The sequence below is a fragment of the Martes martes genome (assembly GCF_963455335.1).
Source record: "Martes martes genome assembly, chromosome: 18".
Classification (NCBI taxonomy): Eukaryota; Metazoa; Chordata; class Mammalia; order Carnivora; family Mustelidae; genus Martes; species Martes martes.
The window spans coordinates 20,313,622-20,328,192 of NC_137906.1; the positions used below are offsets into that span (position 1 = coordinate 20,313,622).

At 55.5% G+C, this 14,571-nt stretch overlaps 2 protein-coding genes across 2 annotated transcripts; both read right to left on the reverse strand.

Annotated features, from left to right (window-relative positions):
- Nucleotides 1-591: 591 nt before the first annotated feature.
- TGFB1I1 (transforming growth factor beta 1 induced transcript 1) lies at nt 592-6,285 on the reverse strand. Its single transcript, XM_080830532.1, has 11 exons — nt 6,141-6,285; nt 4,743-4,858; nt 4,568-4,620; nt 4,322-4,464; nt 4,069-4,156; nt 3,839-3,953; nt 3,542-3,736; nt 2,238-2,411; nt 1,935-2,016; nt 1,513-1,661; nt 592-1,275 (listed from the first exon to the last, which is right to left on the reverse strand). The coding sequence occupies exons 1-11, from the start codon at nt 6,151-6,153 to the stop codon at nt 1,009-1,011; spliced, it is 1,395 nt and encodes a 464-aa protein (XP_080686658.1). The 5' UTR covers nt 6,154-6,285; the 3' UTR covers nt 592-1,008.
- Nucleotides 6,286-7,981: 1,696 nt separating this feature from the next.
- On the reverse strand, nt 7,982-13,865 carry ARMC5 (armadillo repeat containing 5). The gene is made up of 6 exons (XM_080830556.1): nt 13,366-13,865; nt 11,727-11,834; nt 10,842-11,628; nt 9,847-10,352; nt 9,159-9,291; nt 7,982-9,071 (listed from the first exon to the last, which is right to left on the reverse strand). Exons 1-6 carry the CDS (start codon nt 13,841-13,843, stop codon nt 8,252-8,254), a joined length of 2,832 nt encoding a protein of 943 aa, XP_080686682.1. The 5' UTR covers nt 13,844-13,865; the 3' UTR covers nt 7,982-8,251.
- Between the last annotated feature and the right edge of the window lie 706 nt (nt 13,866-14,571).

Sequence of the window (14,571 nt, forward strand, 5' to 3'; positions counted from 1 at the left end):
CTCCTCCAGGAAGACTTACTGGACTCCTAGTCTGAGTTAAAAGGCTCCTTCTGGCTCATACAGCCCCTAGTGTTTCCTTTGGTCACGACTCTGACCACCCCAAGTGTCATCCTCTGCTTAGGGGAGATGCTATGAGTCAGTACAAGTAAGAGCGAAGCTGTGCCTTAGTGCCCAGATGCAGAGAGTGGCCATAAATTGGCACTTCTGCATGGAGCCGCATTTCGGACGGTCTTTTCAGGAGGGGAGGAAAATCTGAAAATTAGACAAGGTGACAGCGTGGGAGGGAGTGGGAGATGGGGGTTGGAGACAGATTAATGTTTAGTTCAAGGATACAGGTTGCTGAAGAAGTGGGGAATGAGGGTGGGAAGTTTCCCTGGGGCCCAGTTGGACCTCCTGTTCTGGCTCCCTACTATCTGTACAATCCAGTGCAGGCTCATTTGATGTGTGAGGGACAGTCTGCAAAGGCTGAGGCTACAGGTCCCCCTGAGGCCACAGGGCAGGGACCTAGAACTGGCTGCAGCCAGAGCCAGCACGAGAGGCAAGGCATCACCTCGCAAGGCTTTCCGGCGCACAGAGACACCACACCAGCATCATGTGGCATGTGTTTTTATGTAGGTAGAAAAAAAAAGTGCACAAAACAGTGAGGGTGTGGGGAGCAGGTATGTCCTGGCCTGTCCTCTCATTAGTGGGACTTGCAAGGGCCCGCCTCCAGTCAGGGGGCTCCCTCAAGGGTGGGGATAAAGACCTCAGGTAGGTTGCTTTACAGTGCAGGACCCACGTATGTGGTCTTGAAATTGGCAGGCCCTTTTCTGAATTTGACCATAGAGAACTGAAGAGTACAGAATAGAGTACCTCAGGGGCGGGTCTCTCCAGTGGGTGTGGCTTCCCAGGGTGGGCTGGGGAGAGACCCCCAGGCTCAAAGAGCGAGGCCGAGGCCTTGGGGTCTTTTGGGGGAAGGGTGGGGTCATTAGGGCCTTGGTCTCTCGCAGGGGCAAGCCCCACAGGCGGTTAGCCGAAGAGCTTGACAAAGCAGGGCTGGCAGTAGGGCTTGCCGGCACGCTCCTGGAAGGAGCCCTTGGTGAGTGGGCGCAGGCAGAAGGTGCAGGTGAAGTGGTCTGGGTGGAAGCGACGGCCCAGGGCTGACACGCAACGGCCGGTCACGGGGAGGCCACACGTGGCGCACAACGAACCACGCCGCGCGTGGAAATGGTTCTCGCACAGTGGGCGGCCCTCGTGCTCGAAAAAGCTGCCTCCGGAGAAGGGTGCGAAGCATTCCTGGGGGAGGGCGGTAGCGATAGGATAGGTCAGCCGCCAACCCCCAGACCAAATAATTAGCTTTAGGAGCTTAATAACCCAAGGTGGGAACCCCACTGCCCACAACCCCACCCGCGACGTGAGGCACCTTGCCTTGAATACCTGAATCAATCGCCCCGCCCCAGGCTCCTAGCTGGGCTCCCTTTGGTCCAGCTCCCCTCCTCTCCCCATCCCCCCCAACCTCGCGCAGCAGCGCACCCTGCAGACGAAGCAGTCCGGGTGCCACAGCGCACTGAGCGCGGAGATGTAGTTATCCAGAATGGGGCCTTGACAGCCCTGGCAGCGCGGGGCGAACAGCTGCAGGAAGTCCCGGCGGCAGTAGGGGCGGCCCTCTCGCTCGTGGAAGCCTAGGGGCGGGAACCGAGCAGAAAGAAAAAGCTGCGGGCTGCCCCCAGGACCTGGGAGATCTGAGACTGTGGGGCCAGATTAGGGGCAGTCAGAATGAGCAGTAGCGAAGGAGGGATCGGGTGGAGGCCAAGTGAAGGGGACAGGATGGGCACCTGCGAGGGGGAGAGAGGGTGGGGCCAGAAGACTTGGGACATTGTAGTAGGCTGGACCAAAGTAGGCGAGGCGGGATATTGAGCAGACGGGTATCTTTCGAGACTGGAGCCAGCTCTCACCCTCATCTCCGAAGGGCTCCCCACAACTGACGCAGCAGAAATGCTCCGGGTGCCAGTGGGTGCCCAAGGCAGTAACCATCTTCTGTGGAGAATGAACGGGGACACTCAGTGTGGCACTCCATCCCTTCTACCCTCCTTCTCCCATCATGATACCTATGTAAATGGGCTTAAGTAGCAGTCGGAGGTGCTGGAGACACAAGAAGGAACTTGGACATCAGAGAGAGTGGGCGGAGTCCAAAGGGCCTTGGATGAGGCGAAGGGGCGGGGCATGGGTGGGGGTGCTCTGGGGAAGGCGGGGCTCACGTGTCTGATGGGTTGATTGCAGAGGCCACACCGTGGGGAAAAGCGCTCAAAGTAGCATTCAGGGCAGAAGGGGGCTCCGTCCTTCTCAAAGAAGCTGCTGCCTCCCAGGGCCATGGAACAGCCACCGCAAATGAAGTGCTCAGGGTGCCAAGCTCGGCCCAGCGCGGTCACCACCTGGAGTTGGGGGTAAGGCCCGGGTCAGAGTGGCCCTCAGGTTGCCATGTGCCCAGTAAGCCACGGTTGACATGGCACATTTCAAGTTTTCCTTTTTCTTTTTCTCTTTTTACAATTTGACTCCCTTAGCTCATTTCTCCCCTCTCGCCCTGAGAAGTCAGGCTGAAAAACCTAATGTTCGAGTCAATCTGTAAGTGACAGAGATTCAACCCAGGGCTTCCAGCAGCACAGTGCCTAGGGCCCTCAATAATTTTAGGAGCCCATGAAAATGCTGTAGTTACTTTTAAAATAAGAAGACTGGGGCGCCTGGGTGGCTCAGTGGGTTAAAGCCTCTGCCTTCGGCTCAGGTCTGGGATCAAGCCCCGCATCGGCTCTCTGCTCGGCAGGGAGCCTGCTTCCTCCTCTCTCTCTGCCTGCCTCTCTGCCTACTTGTGATCTCTCTCTCTGTCAAATAAATAAATAAAAATTAAAAAAAAAATAAAATAAGAAGACAAAAATGAGCTAGAAGAAAATGATTTGATGTGTAATATTAATATGTTCATCTTTATACCAACACAATCATAAAGCACAATTTAAAAAAAATTTTTTTAATGGAGGAAGGGGCCCATGAAGATGAACGTGCCTAGGGCCCACAAGGGGCATAATGCCACCCTGCTTTGCTAAGATTGGAAGTTTTGGAATGGAAGCAGGGCACCAAATATAGCAGGAGGATCTAGGTCAACCACTGGGCAGAGTTGTCATCAATAACATCTACTCAGTCCAAAATCCAAGAATAAGAGCTCACAAACCAGATGCTAGTGGAGGAGAAACTGTCCTTGTTGGTGCCCGAGATATGGTGGGTGGCACCAATAAGACTTCTGTGAAGACTAAGCGAGATGGAGGTTTATAAAGGAGCTAATACGGTGCCTGCACACAGTAGAACCACAATAAATGGTAACTGAGTCGGAATTCTCATCCTGCCACTTACGTGCTGTGTGACTCAGAGCTTTAGTCTCCTCATCTGTAAAATATCAACAATGGTAATACCCACTTCCCAGAGTCATTTATTAAAAGGGAACAGCACAAAGTCTGGCTCTCCATAAGGATAGGTCCATGGGTCTCTACCTTCCTACTCACAGGGCTCCACTTACCTGCCCAGCAATAGGTTTATTGCAGGAGCCACAGAGACCCTTGGTCTGGGTAGGAACACCACGGCGGCTGAGATCAGACTGCAGCAGCCCCAGCATGGTGTCTAGGCTGCCCTTGCTGGCTGGCCCTGGTGAGGATGGGGAGTCCTCATTCACAGAGCTTGGCACAGGTGGTTGGGTTGACCCAGACACTGGAAGCTGCAGCAAAGAGGACATGAGAGTTGAGTCAGCAAAGCAGCAGATGTGGAAGGTCCTAAAAGGGTTTGGGAAGCCGCAAATCCACACTGGCCCACACCCCACCTGATTCACGTGGTTTTGGACACGGAAATCAGACAGCGAAGCCATCAGTCTATCCAACTCCAGGGTGGCTGAGGTTGCTGAAGGCTTTGGGAGAACAGGAGATGGGCTGGGAGGGCTGTGAAGAATACAGTCTGCATCAGCCAGAGTCCCCCAGAGTAATGAATGCTACCCTCCAGTAACTCAGGTATCCATCACATCTCTCCCAGCTCTGCCAACTGTGTCAAACTCACAGGCTGGGCCTTTTCTTGTCCTCACATTGGTCCTCCTTCTGTTCCCCTGCAGTCTCCTTGCTTGATGGGAACTGAGACATTATTTCATCTGCCGAGAGGAAAGAAGGGCACTGGACATGGAACTATACTCTACTCCCTCCCAGTTGAGACTCATGTCCCTTTAGCTGCTACCCTGCGAAGAGTATACCCCTCAGTCTCTGCCCTTTCCTGCCCTTTCCCCATCCCATCAAGGCCCATCTCTGTAACCTGGTACCTGTGATGTTGAACTGGGTAGCATTAAGTTCCTGAAGCAACCGGTCTAGCTCACAGAGCCCTGTGCCCAAGACACCGCTGGAAGAGGAGAATGGAGGGGCTGCAGGGGCCGCAGGCTTTGGGGACCGAGGCTTGCAAACCGTACTGCAAAACAGGGTGGGAGTCTGTGTTCAGGGGTGGAGAATCTAAGCCTCCTTACCGGAGTCTCAGTTGGATTTCCCATCTTCCCAGTTCCCAGGCCCCTCACCTGTATAGATGGTCCTTGTCCCCAGAGGTTCCGGAAGACTCCCCAGACCCTGTCTACAAAGAGGACACATGTGTGGGATGATAGGCCTGTACTTTGCCCCACTCAAGCCAAAGTCCCCCTAGCCTTAGCCAAGCTTGGTCCTAGTGTTACCCCAATCCTTAGTATTTGATCTCACCTGTGGTTGGTGGCCACAGGGCAGGGGAGCTGTGAGAGGCTCTGGGGACCGCTCTTTTGGAACCCCTGACCTTGGCATGTGTGAGGTGGTGGTCTCCAGGTCAGACAGCAGGGCATCTGCAGGAAACAGGCCGTCAGGGTGAGCAGTTGAGAGGTTAAGGTTAGAGCAGAGACAGGGCCTTAAGAGATTAGAGGGTAAGGGTTCCAACTAGCCGTAGTTAAGGAGGGCAGAAGCCAGTATTAAGAGCAGAGGTCAGAAATCAGATGAAAAAACACAGGCCAGACCAAGGCAGAGAAGTAGAAGGGCAGCAAGGAATATTTATGGCCAAAACATCCCAAATGGCTCATCTTGGGAGTCCTACACAAAAGTTGCCTGATTCTTTTATTCTCTGCATCTTCCCTGATGCAGTCAAAATTGACTCTTTACTCAAACCAAATCTGGCTTCACCCCAAATTGCTCAACTGGCTGTTTGCCTGGCACCCAACTTTCTGATTGGATGCTCTTTCTGCCCACTAATTCCTGCCCCCTCCTGCACCTAAACAGGCCCGCCCAGCCCTGGCCCGTATCCAGGCACAGGCTCCCACCCTATTCTCCTCATTGGCAGGTCTGCTGGGACCTGCTTTCTGATTGGCGTATTTTCCACAGAGCCGGTTACCCCTGCTGAGCAGCACCCCCTATCGCAGGGTGCCTGAACCCCTTCTCTAGCATGGAGAGCACAGCCTTCCATCCGTTTCCAACAGACCAGAAGGAGGAGATGCCTGGGTCCTCCTTCCTCCCCCAAGACACCCCCAACCCCAACTCTCTTTCCTAGATATAGATCCTTTATACCCTTTCCTTCCCAGAACCTAGAACTCCCTGCTCCTTTACTTATCTCTGAGTACCACAGTGGAACCCTTAACCTCTCCCTGGCACTCATCTATTTTCTTTCTGTTCCCCAAAGACCCGACCCCTACCATATTTAGGGGTGCATAATTCTTTTCTTCCCCAAACCCTGAGATGGACCTGTTTTCTTCTCCAGAATGTGATGTCATATTCTCCCTTCCTGTCTACTTTCCCAGTGCCCGGACCCCAGACCCCTTTAACCCCTCCTTTCCCAGCGCCCTTGAGCCCAGGTGCCCACTGGTGGGCGCTGCACCTCCCTGCCCATTCGTCGGCAGCTAGTGATGGAGGAGCTGAGCGAGGGAAGAAGGGAGGGAGCGGCCAGTCCAGGAAAAGGCAGGAAGGGAGAGGCAGGAAGGGGGACGTGGAGTCGGAAAGGAGGCGCAGGCAGAGACCAGAATCAAGAAGAGAGGAGGCGGGGATGGGAAGATGCGGGGAGTGCAAGGGGTTTCCAGCATGGGGAAGCGGGTCCAGATGGCGGTGAGGAGCTGGGGACAAGGGGATCCGAGCCCCACTCACCCAGGTCCTCCATGGCGGGGCGCGGGCGCACCGCGCGGGGCGAGCAGGGCGGGGGCTGTGTCCGGTGGGGGCGGGGGGCGGGGGGGACGTCCGGGAGTTGGAGGCCCGGCCGTGACCATGTAAGGAAGCCGGGACCCGCTGGGATGGGGCTTGGGGGGGCGGGGGTGCAAAGAACGGGAGAACTCGGGATGGGGGCGTGTAAGGGAGGGAGGGCCACGGCCCACCCAGGCCCAGCCCGCTTGTCTGCCGCGGAGGCAGCCACACCCCAGCCGTGGCCTCAGCTGCCGGGAGCTGGGGCGGCCAGAGCCAAAGTCAGAGAAGTTGCTCTCCCAGACCAAGCTCGGAATCCTCCGCTCAGTGAGACTCTTAGACACAAACTGAGGACCCCGAGCAAACGCGTCTCAAAGCTAGCAACCTGAGTCCTATAGAGAGTCCTGTCCACTCAGGCCATTCTTGAGAGACTTGCTCCAGACAGAATTTTTGGGTTGAGGGCAGGAGTGATGGTTCTAGGGATCAGGCAACAGGTTCAGAGACCTTCCGTTAGAGACCCTAACAGTGACATGAACAGAGATCCCAAAGGGCACATATACCAGAAACAAATCGCTCAGAAACAGAGACAGATAGACACAAGGAACTGTCTCACCCTCTAAGCCAGGACCTTCTCTTTCAGACTTGGAAACAGAGATGTAGACATGGGTAAACCCCAGGCCCAAACCCCATGAAGACTCAGGGGAAACATGCCCAGGCAGCCAGACCACAGCCAGCCTTCAAGACAAAGACCTTCCTTCCCCGACACTGAGGTAACCCAGACCTGTTCCAAAAGAGCCCTTTCCCAAGATACTGGTGAACATAGACACTCAAGACACAGACTCCAGTCACAAAGGAACTCTCCTTGGCCTGGGACCCTGAGAAGTCAAAGTGGAAACGAACACTTAGAGATGTATGGACAGACACAATAATGTTGCAGCCACTGGACTATGGGTCTCAATCCACATGAATACTGGACTGTGGCCCTCAGGCCAGCAGCAAATTAAACCGACCTGGGAAGCTTTTTAAAAATACTGATGCCCAGGGCATACTCCCCTCAATCCAATTCATTGAGGAAGTGCCTAGACATCAACATTTTTAAAAAGCTCTCTGGGTGATTCTAATGCACAGCCTGAGGATGGAGAGCTGGACACAGAAGCACAGAGACAGCAAGAGTCAACCTTAGCTCCCCAGAAGCTAACAGGCAGGCCCAGTCCAGGCACACTCCTCAGTCAGGCTGCCACCCGAGTGGTTAGTGATCTGGGATCCAGGTGATAGATAGACCCTGCCCTGAGAGACCAAAGCACAACATAAGTCCTTCCCTTGCCTGAATGCACCCAGGGCTCTGGCTCTCTCTGAGTGAAACTAAGACAGGACCTGCCTTAGGGACTCCAGGAACACAGCAGGTCTTCCATTAGGCCAATAGCAGAAGGCTACTTGGCCCAAGAGATGAAAACAGACCCAGACTCTGAAGGCTCAAGATGGGTGAAAGACACTCAGTTAACAGTAATGCCAAGGCCTTGGACATACATTCCCACACTTACTGCATTCCCTCAGCCCAGCCCCTTCATCCCTGACCAAGTCTGTGTGTCTAGCTGGGTATTTGTCTGAGCAATGAAGTTGCATGAGCAGGAAGCAGGCTTCCCCCCACATACTCTATTCTATCCCAGGACTCCAGGAACTTACTTATTAAACTCCTACATGCCAGGGGTGGCCTGTATTGAGATACAGCAACCTGAACAGATCCTGGTGGATTGGGGGGGGGCGGGTAGGGGGAGTTCCACAGGAAAGTAAGCAGAGACACCACACAATATGAATATCCAACTCCAAAGTTTTTAATCTCAACTCTGGAAGGCTGGGCCAGGCCAGGTGCCTGACGCCCTGGGCTGTTCTCCTTCTGTGGGCTTCATACTCCAACTGTGGCCTTGGCTTCTCACTCCTGTATCTTCAGACCACTGTCCTGGGGTATAGTTCCATTCTCTCATCAATCCTTGATGGTAACTTCTGCTCGGCCTCCTCTCATGCTGCTCTGAAGGAGTCCTCCTTCATAGCCAACACATTCTTGGATCCCCTCCCAGGGGACATCAACAGTCTAAGCTGGAACCCTTGCCCCCCATTTCAACCCCCATCACCACAGCCAGTAAAGCCTCAGTCAGGGGCCCTGCCTCCTCTCCTGCTGCCTCCACAAGCCCCACTAAGGCCAAGGCCCGCTTCCGCGGGCACTGCCCTGGCCCCAGGGTCCAGCGGGCACAATGGGCAACCAACCGGGGCCGGCCCAAGCGGAATACCTCACCCACTGACTCTGGGCCACCATGGGGTCCAAGGTGGATATGGCCCACAGCCTCTTCCAGCTCCTCCTCCAGCCCAGGCAGCAAGAAACGGCCAGCAGCTTCCAGTGCCTCCTCAGCCTCTGAGCCTAGCAGGGGCTGGCCTGGTGGGGGAATTGGCCCCAGGGCAGCCCCACAGCCCCGGCAACCATGCAAGTGATGCAGGATAGGCCAGGCTGCACTGGGTGACAGGCCTCGAAGTGGCACCAGGTCCATCTGGGCTTCAGCAAAGCTGCCAGCTAGCAGTGCCCGGAAGAAAGGTGAGGCAGTAGCTGAGGCAGCTCGCTGGGCAGGGAGCCGTAGGCCTGAGTCCAGTAGGAAGTGCAGGTCAGGGGCTAGGATGGGGGCTGGGCCCAGCAGAGGTTCATAGAGGCAAGGGGATGGGGAATCTAGGTCCAGGGAGATTGGAGATGGAAGGGCTGGAATCACAGCAGGAGACACCAGGCCTTGGAGGCAGGAAAGGGAGTCTGCAGCAAAGAAGAGGAACAGTGGATGTGGAACTGGCCGAGTTAGTGCCGAGAGGAGGAGACGGAGGCCACCCTGGTCCAAAAGTAGCCGGCGCCACAGAGAGGGTTTCCTTTGGGAAGAAAGGTGAAAAAGGGTGACATTGCAGAATAGCAACTTTGCTCCCCTGACCCCTATGAGACACCCACATCCTCCTCACCGACAGATGAAGGGCAGGGTCAGTGCACAGGCCACACGGTCCTCAGGGCTTCCAGAGAGCAGCAGGTGAGTGAGGGCACCCACTCCAAAGGGTGATTCAGCTTGCACGGTCAAGTTCTGCAGCAACATCTCACCTGCGGAGATGAACAGAGCAGATCAGCTTGGGAGTTGATGTCCCAACTCTGGCAAAAACCTTAGGGAACGGAAGAGGGGATGACTGCAGGCCCTAGAGGGAAAGGGTCCAGATGCTAGGAAATAGAGGTCAAGGACAAGAACAAAGTGTGATGGTCAGGAAGTGCAGTCGGAACACAGAAGATAGGGCACTCCCTTGCAGTGCTGGGAGTAGTGGGAGGCCTGGGAGGACATGGGGCCTCAGCTGAGGGTTTTCAAATCAGTATGCCCAGTGGGAAGGCAATCAGGACAATGCAGAACCAAGAGCAGATTAGGTAAAGAAATATAGACAAGCACAATTCTAAGTTGTTGGGGCTACACCTGGTATTGGGGTATCTGGGCCCCAAGACTTGGACAGAGGATGGGGCAGAACTTTGCATCCTGGGAGTCCCTCTCCTCCTCCCATGTGGTGACTGAAGTTGATGGTAGGCTGGAGAAGGCAGTGAGAGCCATGAGCAGCAAGGTGAGGTTCTCGGTCCAGAACTAGAGGGGGATGGGACCTCTTATGGGAGACACACCCAGCTCCCGGTGCTCGCGTCGAGCCGGCCGGGCACGCAGTGTGGGCCAGTCATCTGGGGCAACGCCTAACACAAGCCAGGCACGCAGCAGTGCAGCACCATAGCTGCGCACGAAGGCCTCGAGACAGGCAGGGTTGCAGGTAAGGCGCGCCAGGATGCGCAGTGCACGTGGGCTCGGTGGGCCTGGCGAGCCTGTCACATAGGCCAGCAGGCCACACAAGGCTGGACCAGTCACCAATGCCCCACTTGGGTCAGGAGCCTGGGAGAATCGCGATAGTAGCAGCAGCGCTGGCCCCTCGCGGCCCCAAGGCTCCTCGGAGGTGGCCGCAGGGCTCCGCCCCGGTGTGCGTGGCATGCGAGGCGTCCGCAGCGAGGTTGGACCCAGGGTGGGGCTGGTTGGCTCAGCTGGCTCTGGGGGTGGTGGAGGCGGGGGACATCGCTCAGGGGACCAGTCAGGAGAGATGTCTCCCGGGCCTGCGGCATAGCCCTCAGAGATCAGCCACGACCTGCAGAGGGAGAAAGGAGAGACTGAACCCAGAGCCAAGGTAATGGGGCAGAGCCAAAAGAGCTGTCATGCAAAAACAGGAGCCTGAAGCCAGGAAGAAGAAGTAGGGCCAAGGGGAGACAGGAAAGAAAGAGAAATGGGGGCCAAAAAACACCCAACTCATTTAGCAATTACTGATGCCTATGTGCCAATTATGTGCAGAGCCCAATATTAGGTACTGGGCACAAACAATGAACAAAACTAAAGTCCCCATCCTCCTAGAATTTATATTCTAGCGAGGGGCAAACAGACAACAAAATAAAAAAGTCCCAGTGAACCTGTCTGGGTCCCAAAGTTCAGAAGTGCTGGGGCAGAGCCAAGGCCAAAGGTAGACCCAGTGGTCTTGCCCAGGGAGAATGAGTCAATAAGAGTCCTACTGAGACAGAGTGGGGGATGAGGGTAGTGAAGAGAGCCAGAGCCCTCAATCCTCAGCAATCAGGTGGAGACTCGCCTTAGGCTTCGGAAGCTTCCAGCCTCTGCCCGCTCAGGGGTCCGCTCCTCAGGGAAGTCCCAAGAAGCAGCTTCTCTTCCCTCTTCTTCCTCATCACCAGCATCGCCACACAGCTGCCCAGCCAAGAGCGGTACAAGTCCCAGAGCTTGTAGCCGGCCCAGGGCTCCAGTATCATACAGGAAGCCCACAAGGGCAGCCACAACACGAGGGTGCCAGGCACTGGCACGAGGGTCCCGCAGCAGACCCATCAATAGCTCCAAACCACCTGCATCCCGCAGCCGGGCGCGGTTAATGGCCTCCCGGCACAGCAGGCACACAGCCCGCACCAGGGGCTGCTGGGAGGCTGGGCCAGCTCCATTAGGCCCCCTGCGCCGCCGGAGCTCACCCAGTAGTACCTCCACACCTCCAGCATTGCCCAGTGCAGGCCGTACAAGGCCTTGGGCACACAGGTTGGCAAGGATCAGGATAGTTGCCTCTCGTACTGCCTTTTTGGGGTGGGAGGCCAAACTGACCAGTGGTCCTAGCCCCCCACCCAGACTTAGCTGCTCAGCACAGGCCCGGGAGCAACCTCGACTCAGCTCCAAGAGTGCACGGACTAGGGCCAAGGTCAGCGCAGGGTCTGGGGCAGCGGCCAGAAGCTCAGCCAGAGGGCGTACTGCTCCCTGCTGTGCCAGGGCCAGGCGGTGCTGGGGTGAGTCCGCCAGGTTGCGGAGGGCACGCACCACACTCTGCAGGCACTGTGAGTCCTGGCAGGCTGTCAGGCTCTCAACGAGCAGAGGAACAGCACCTGGAGAGGGAAGAGGAGGACAAAGAGTAAGCAAGGAGATAACCAAGCCCCTCTGCCACCCCAAGCCCTAGCCAACGCCACACTCATAGCATTCTCACCAGCAGAATGGATGTCCCCACAGCTCTCAGGTTCCATGGCTAAGTTCCCCAGAGCCCGGGCTGTTCGGTTCTGGATGCTATCTGTCTTCACACATTGAAGAATAGTCACTGCAAGAGAATTTGGCCTCTTGAGGGTCCTACCTCTTCTTGTCTGTCTCATTAATGACCTCAAGAATGTGACCTGAGATGGTCAGGGAAGGCCTCTGGAAGAAGCTAATACTTAATAGGTCTGAAAGGTTAAATGGGTCGATATTTGTTAGGAAGACGGTGGATGGGGATGTTACAGGGCATTTCAGATTTGGAAGCAGACTTTGCAAAGGCCCAGAATTGAGATCCAGTGTCTGTGCTGGGCCTCAAATACCAGGCCAAGGGATCAGGCAGGACTGAATATGAGGGCACTGGGAACCACACAGGATTTTAAGAATAGTAGTGCTGTGATGCAATCTGGTAACTAGATTGGGGAGAACGAATTATAGAGAAAAAGAATAAGGCAAGGGAAGCAGCAACGAGGCTGTCCCAATTAAGGTGAGAAAGGAGAGTGGCCTAAACCAAGTCAGCTACCAGCACAGCCCAGCACATGGGCACCAGTCCCTGAGCACATGATGGGAGAAGGATGAATGCAGATGGACTCAGGAGATATTTAAAATGTTGAACAGCGACTGATGATGTGCGTCACATGATAATAACAAAACCAGTAATTTATTGAGGACTTATTAATGTGCCAGGCCTCTTGTCAAACACATTATGGCCCAGATGCACTTTAGGCCAGTATAAAATATGTTAAAGTTTCATTTTATCAAAAAAATTAAGATTTCGTCAAAACTGACATAATTTCCTAACCGGCGGCAGAGTGTAAACTATGTTCCCAACATTGCCACTAGGAGGCGCCAACTTAGCCGGTAAACAGAAAAGCCTAATTTTTTTTTTTTTTAAGATTTTATTTATTTGAGAGAGAGAGAGAGAGAAAGAGAGGGCGAGCACAAGCAGGGGAAGCAGCAGACGGAGTAGCAGACACCCTGCTGAGCAGAAAGCCGATGCAGGACTCGACCCCAGGACTCTGGGATCAGGCCCTGAGGGGAAGGCGGGCCGACTGAACCACCCAGGGGCCCAGCTTGTTATTTTTCGTTAGGATTTGTTCTTATTGTACTAGTTTTTAATAACTCAAAGTACCCAGTCCATTCTTAGAATATCCGCATTGTCTATTTCATTTTCTCCCTACTTCAATTTTGTGAGATAGCTATTATTCCATTTTACAATGAATTCTTTCTCACTGCAGAGAAACATGACACTTTCCGACCCAAGTTCGTGAAATGGTAGCCCTCTACAGGGCCACCCTTCATTAAGTGTCTGCTATAAACCTCATAAATCACCTAGAAGTCACCACATAACCCCTTGGTCTCCACTGGCCCAGATTCGAGGAAGCAATCAATACCCAGGTCATGGCTGTAATTATCTGAACTGGTCAGGTTCAGGTGTAATCTATGAAGAAGGCTTGAGGGTTTGAGAGGTACGGGTGTCTGGCGGTCAGAAAGTACATTCTTTCCAGCTACAACACAAAAAACTCAAAACTCCGCCCAGCCCCAGAGAAAGAAGTTGCAGTGCGTGGAATCCTTCTAGGAAATGAGGGCGGAGCACTTACCCAAAGGGAGAATGCCTCCGAGTCTGCGCACTTCAGCCCGGCACGCCCCTTCCGTACAGCAGTTGGCTAGGATGCTGAGCGCCAAGTCCAGAGTCTTGCGCAGGCGCGCTGGTGGCGAGGGCGCCGACGACGCCGCAGCGGAGGGGGCAGGGCCCGGCGAGGGGGCGGGGCCAGCAGAAGTCGCTGACTCGACGGACGAGGGGGCGGAGCCGGGGCCAGCCTGGGACGGGGCGGGACCCGCTGCAGCCGCTCGCCGTAGCAGAGCGAGAAGGGGGCGGAGCCCGCCGCGCGCCCGGAAGCGCTCGATTCCCCCTGCAGCCTTGACGTGGCGCGTGCGGAGGGCTAAGAGCGCACGGCCCAAGGGTGTCTCGTTGGTAGCTGTGTCCTTTCCCCCACCTAGACCCTCCCCGGCCGCCGCCGTGAGCTGCGCGAGGCAGAACGAGAGCGAGTCCGTGAGGGTCGGTTTCGCAGCCGCCATCTTGGCTCAAGCCTAAGGCTCCGCCCCCCTTCTCGCCGCTCCTCCAAAGGAGCGGAACTGGAGGAGAGGGGCGTGGCCAGGCACCTCCTCTCTGACGCTTTTTAAGTAGCGCCACCGCAGTTATTTTGCAAGTTGGAAGTTGTAGTTCTCGATCCCGGTGCTCTAGACAGTCGCAGAAGGCACGTAGAGAGTAGTGGTTATCTAATCGCTGAACGAACCAAAGAGGCGCATGTGGTGCACGCTGGGAGATGTGGTCGGCGCCTTGCTTAGCACGCCTGTTTTAGGACAGAGGAGAAACTCAGGGGGCTCGCAGTGGGCTGGTTCCTTTGGAGAACCCAGACATCCGACATGGAGACTCAGTACCGTGCTGCTCCAGGTGGCGTGGCTACTCCAACCACCCCCCCCCCCACCCGGTGTGTTCACAACAGCGACCTCCTTTTCCTTCCAGCTCGCTTCCCTGCCCCACAGTGATGGCACGGCCACCGAAATCCGCGCTGACGGGCTCAGACGCGGAAGCCAGGCCCAAAGTATGAAGCTCCTGACAGCAGCGGCAGATGGGGAGCTCTTGCTCAGTTAGGTGAATGAGAGGGTTAAACCTACCGAGACAGTTCGCTGCCACTTCCTAGAGCGGCACGGGCTAATGGGCACTTCCGGTTCCGGTGCTGGATCTGCTCCCCACCCCACCTCACCCCAGGTGAGGAATGTCTCCCGGTGACCCTCAACTTGTG

Coding starts and splice junctions, on each gene's coding strand:
- ARMC5 (XM_080830556.1), bottom strand. CDS start 13,843: ATGGCGGCTGCGAAACCGACCCTCACGGACTCGCTCTCGTTCTGCCTC. Junction 10,353..10,841: donor GGAAGCTTCCGAAGCCTAAG/GCGAGTCTCCAC, acceptor CTCCCTCTGCAG/GTCGTGGCTGATCTCTGAGG. Junction 9,292..9,846: donor ACGCGAGCACCGGGAGCTGG/GTGTGTCTCCCA, acceptor TCATCTCCGCAG/GTGAGATGTTGCTGCAGAAC.
- TGFB1I1 (XM_080830532.1), bottom strand. Junction 4,157..4,321: donor TACCCAGTTCAACATCACAG/GTACCAGGTTAC, acceptor TCCTCTCGGCAG/ATGAAATAATGTCTCAGTTC. Junction 2,412..3,541: donor ATAAACCTATTGCTGGGCAG/GTAAGTGGAGCC, acceptor CCCCAACTCCAG/GTGGTGACCGCGCTGGGCCG.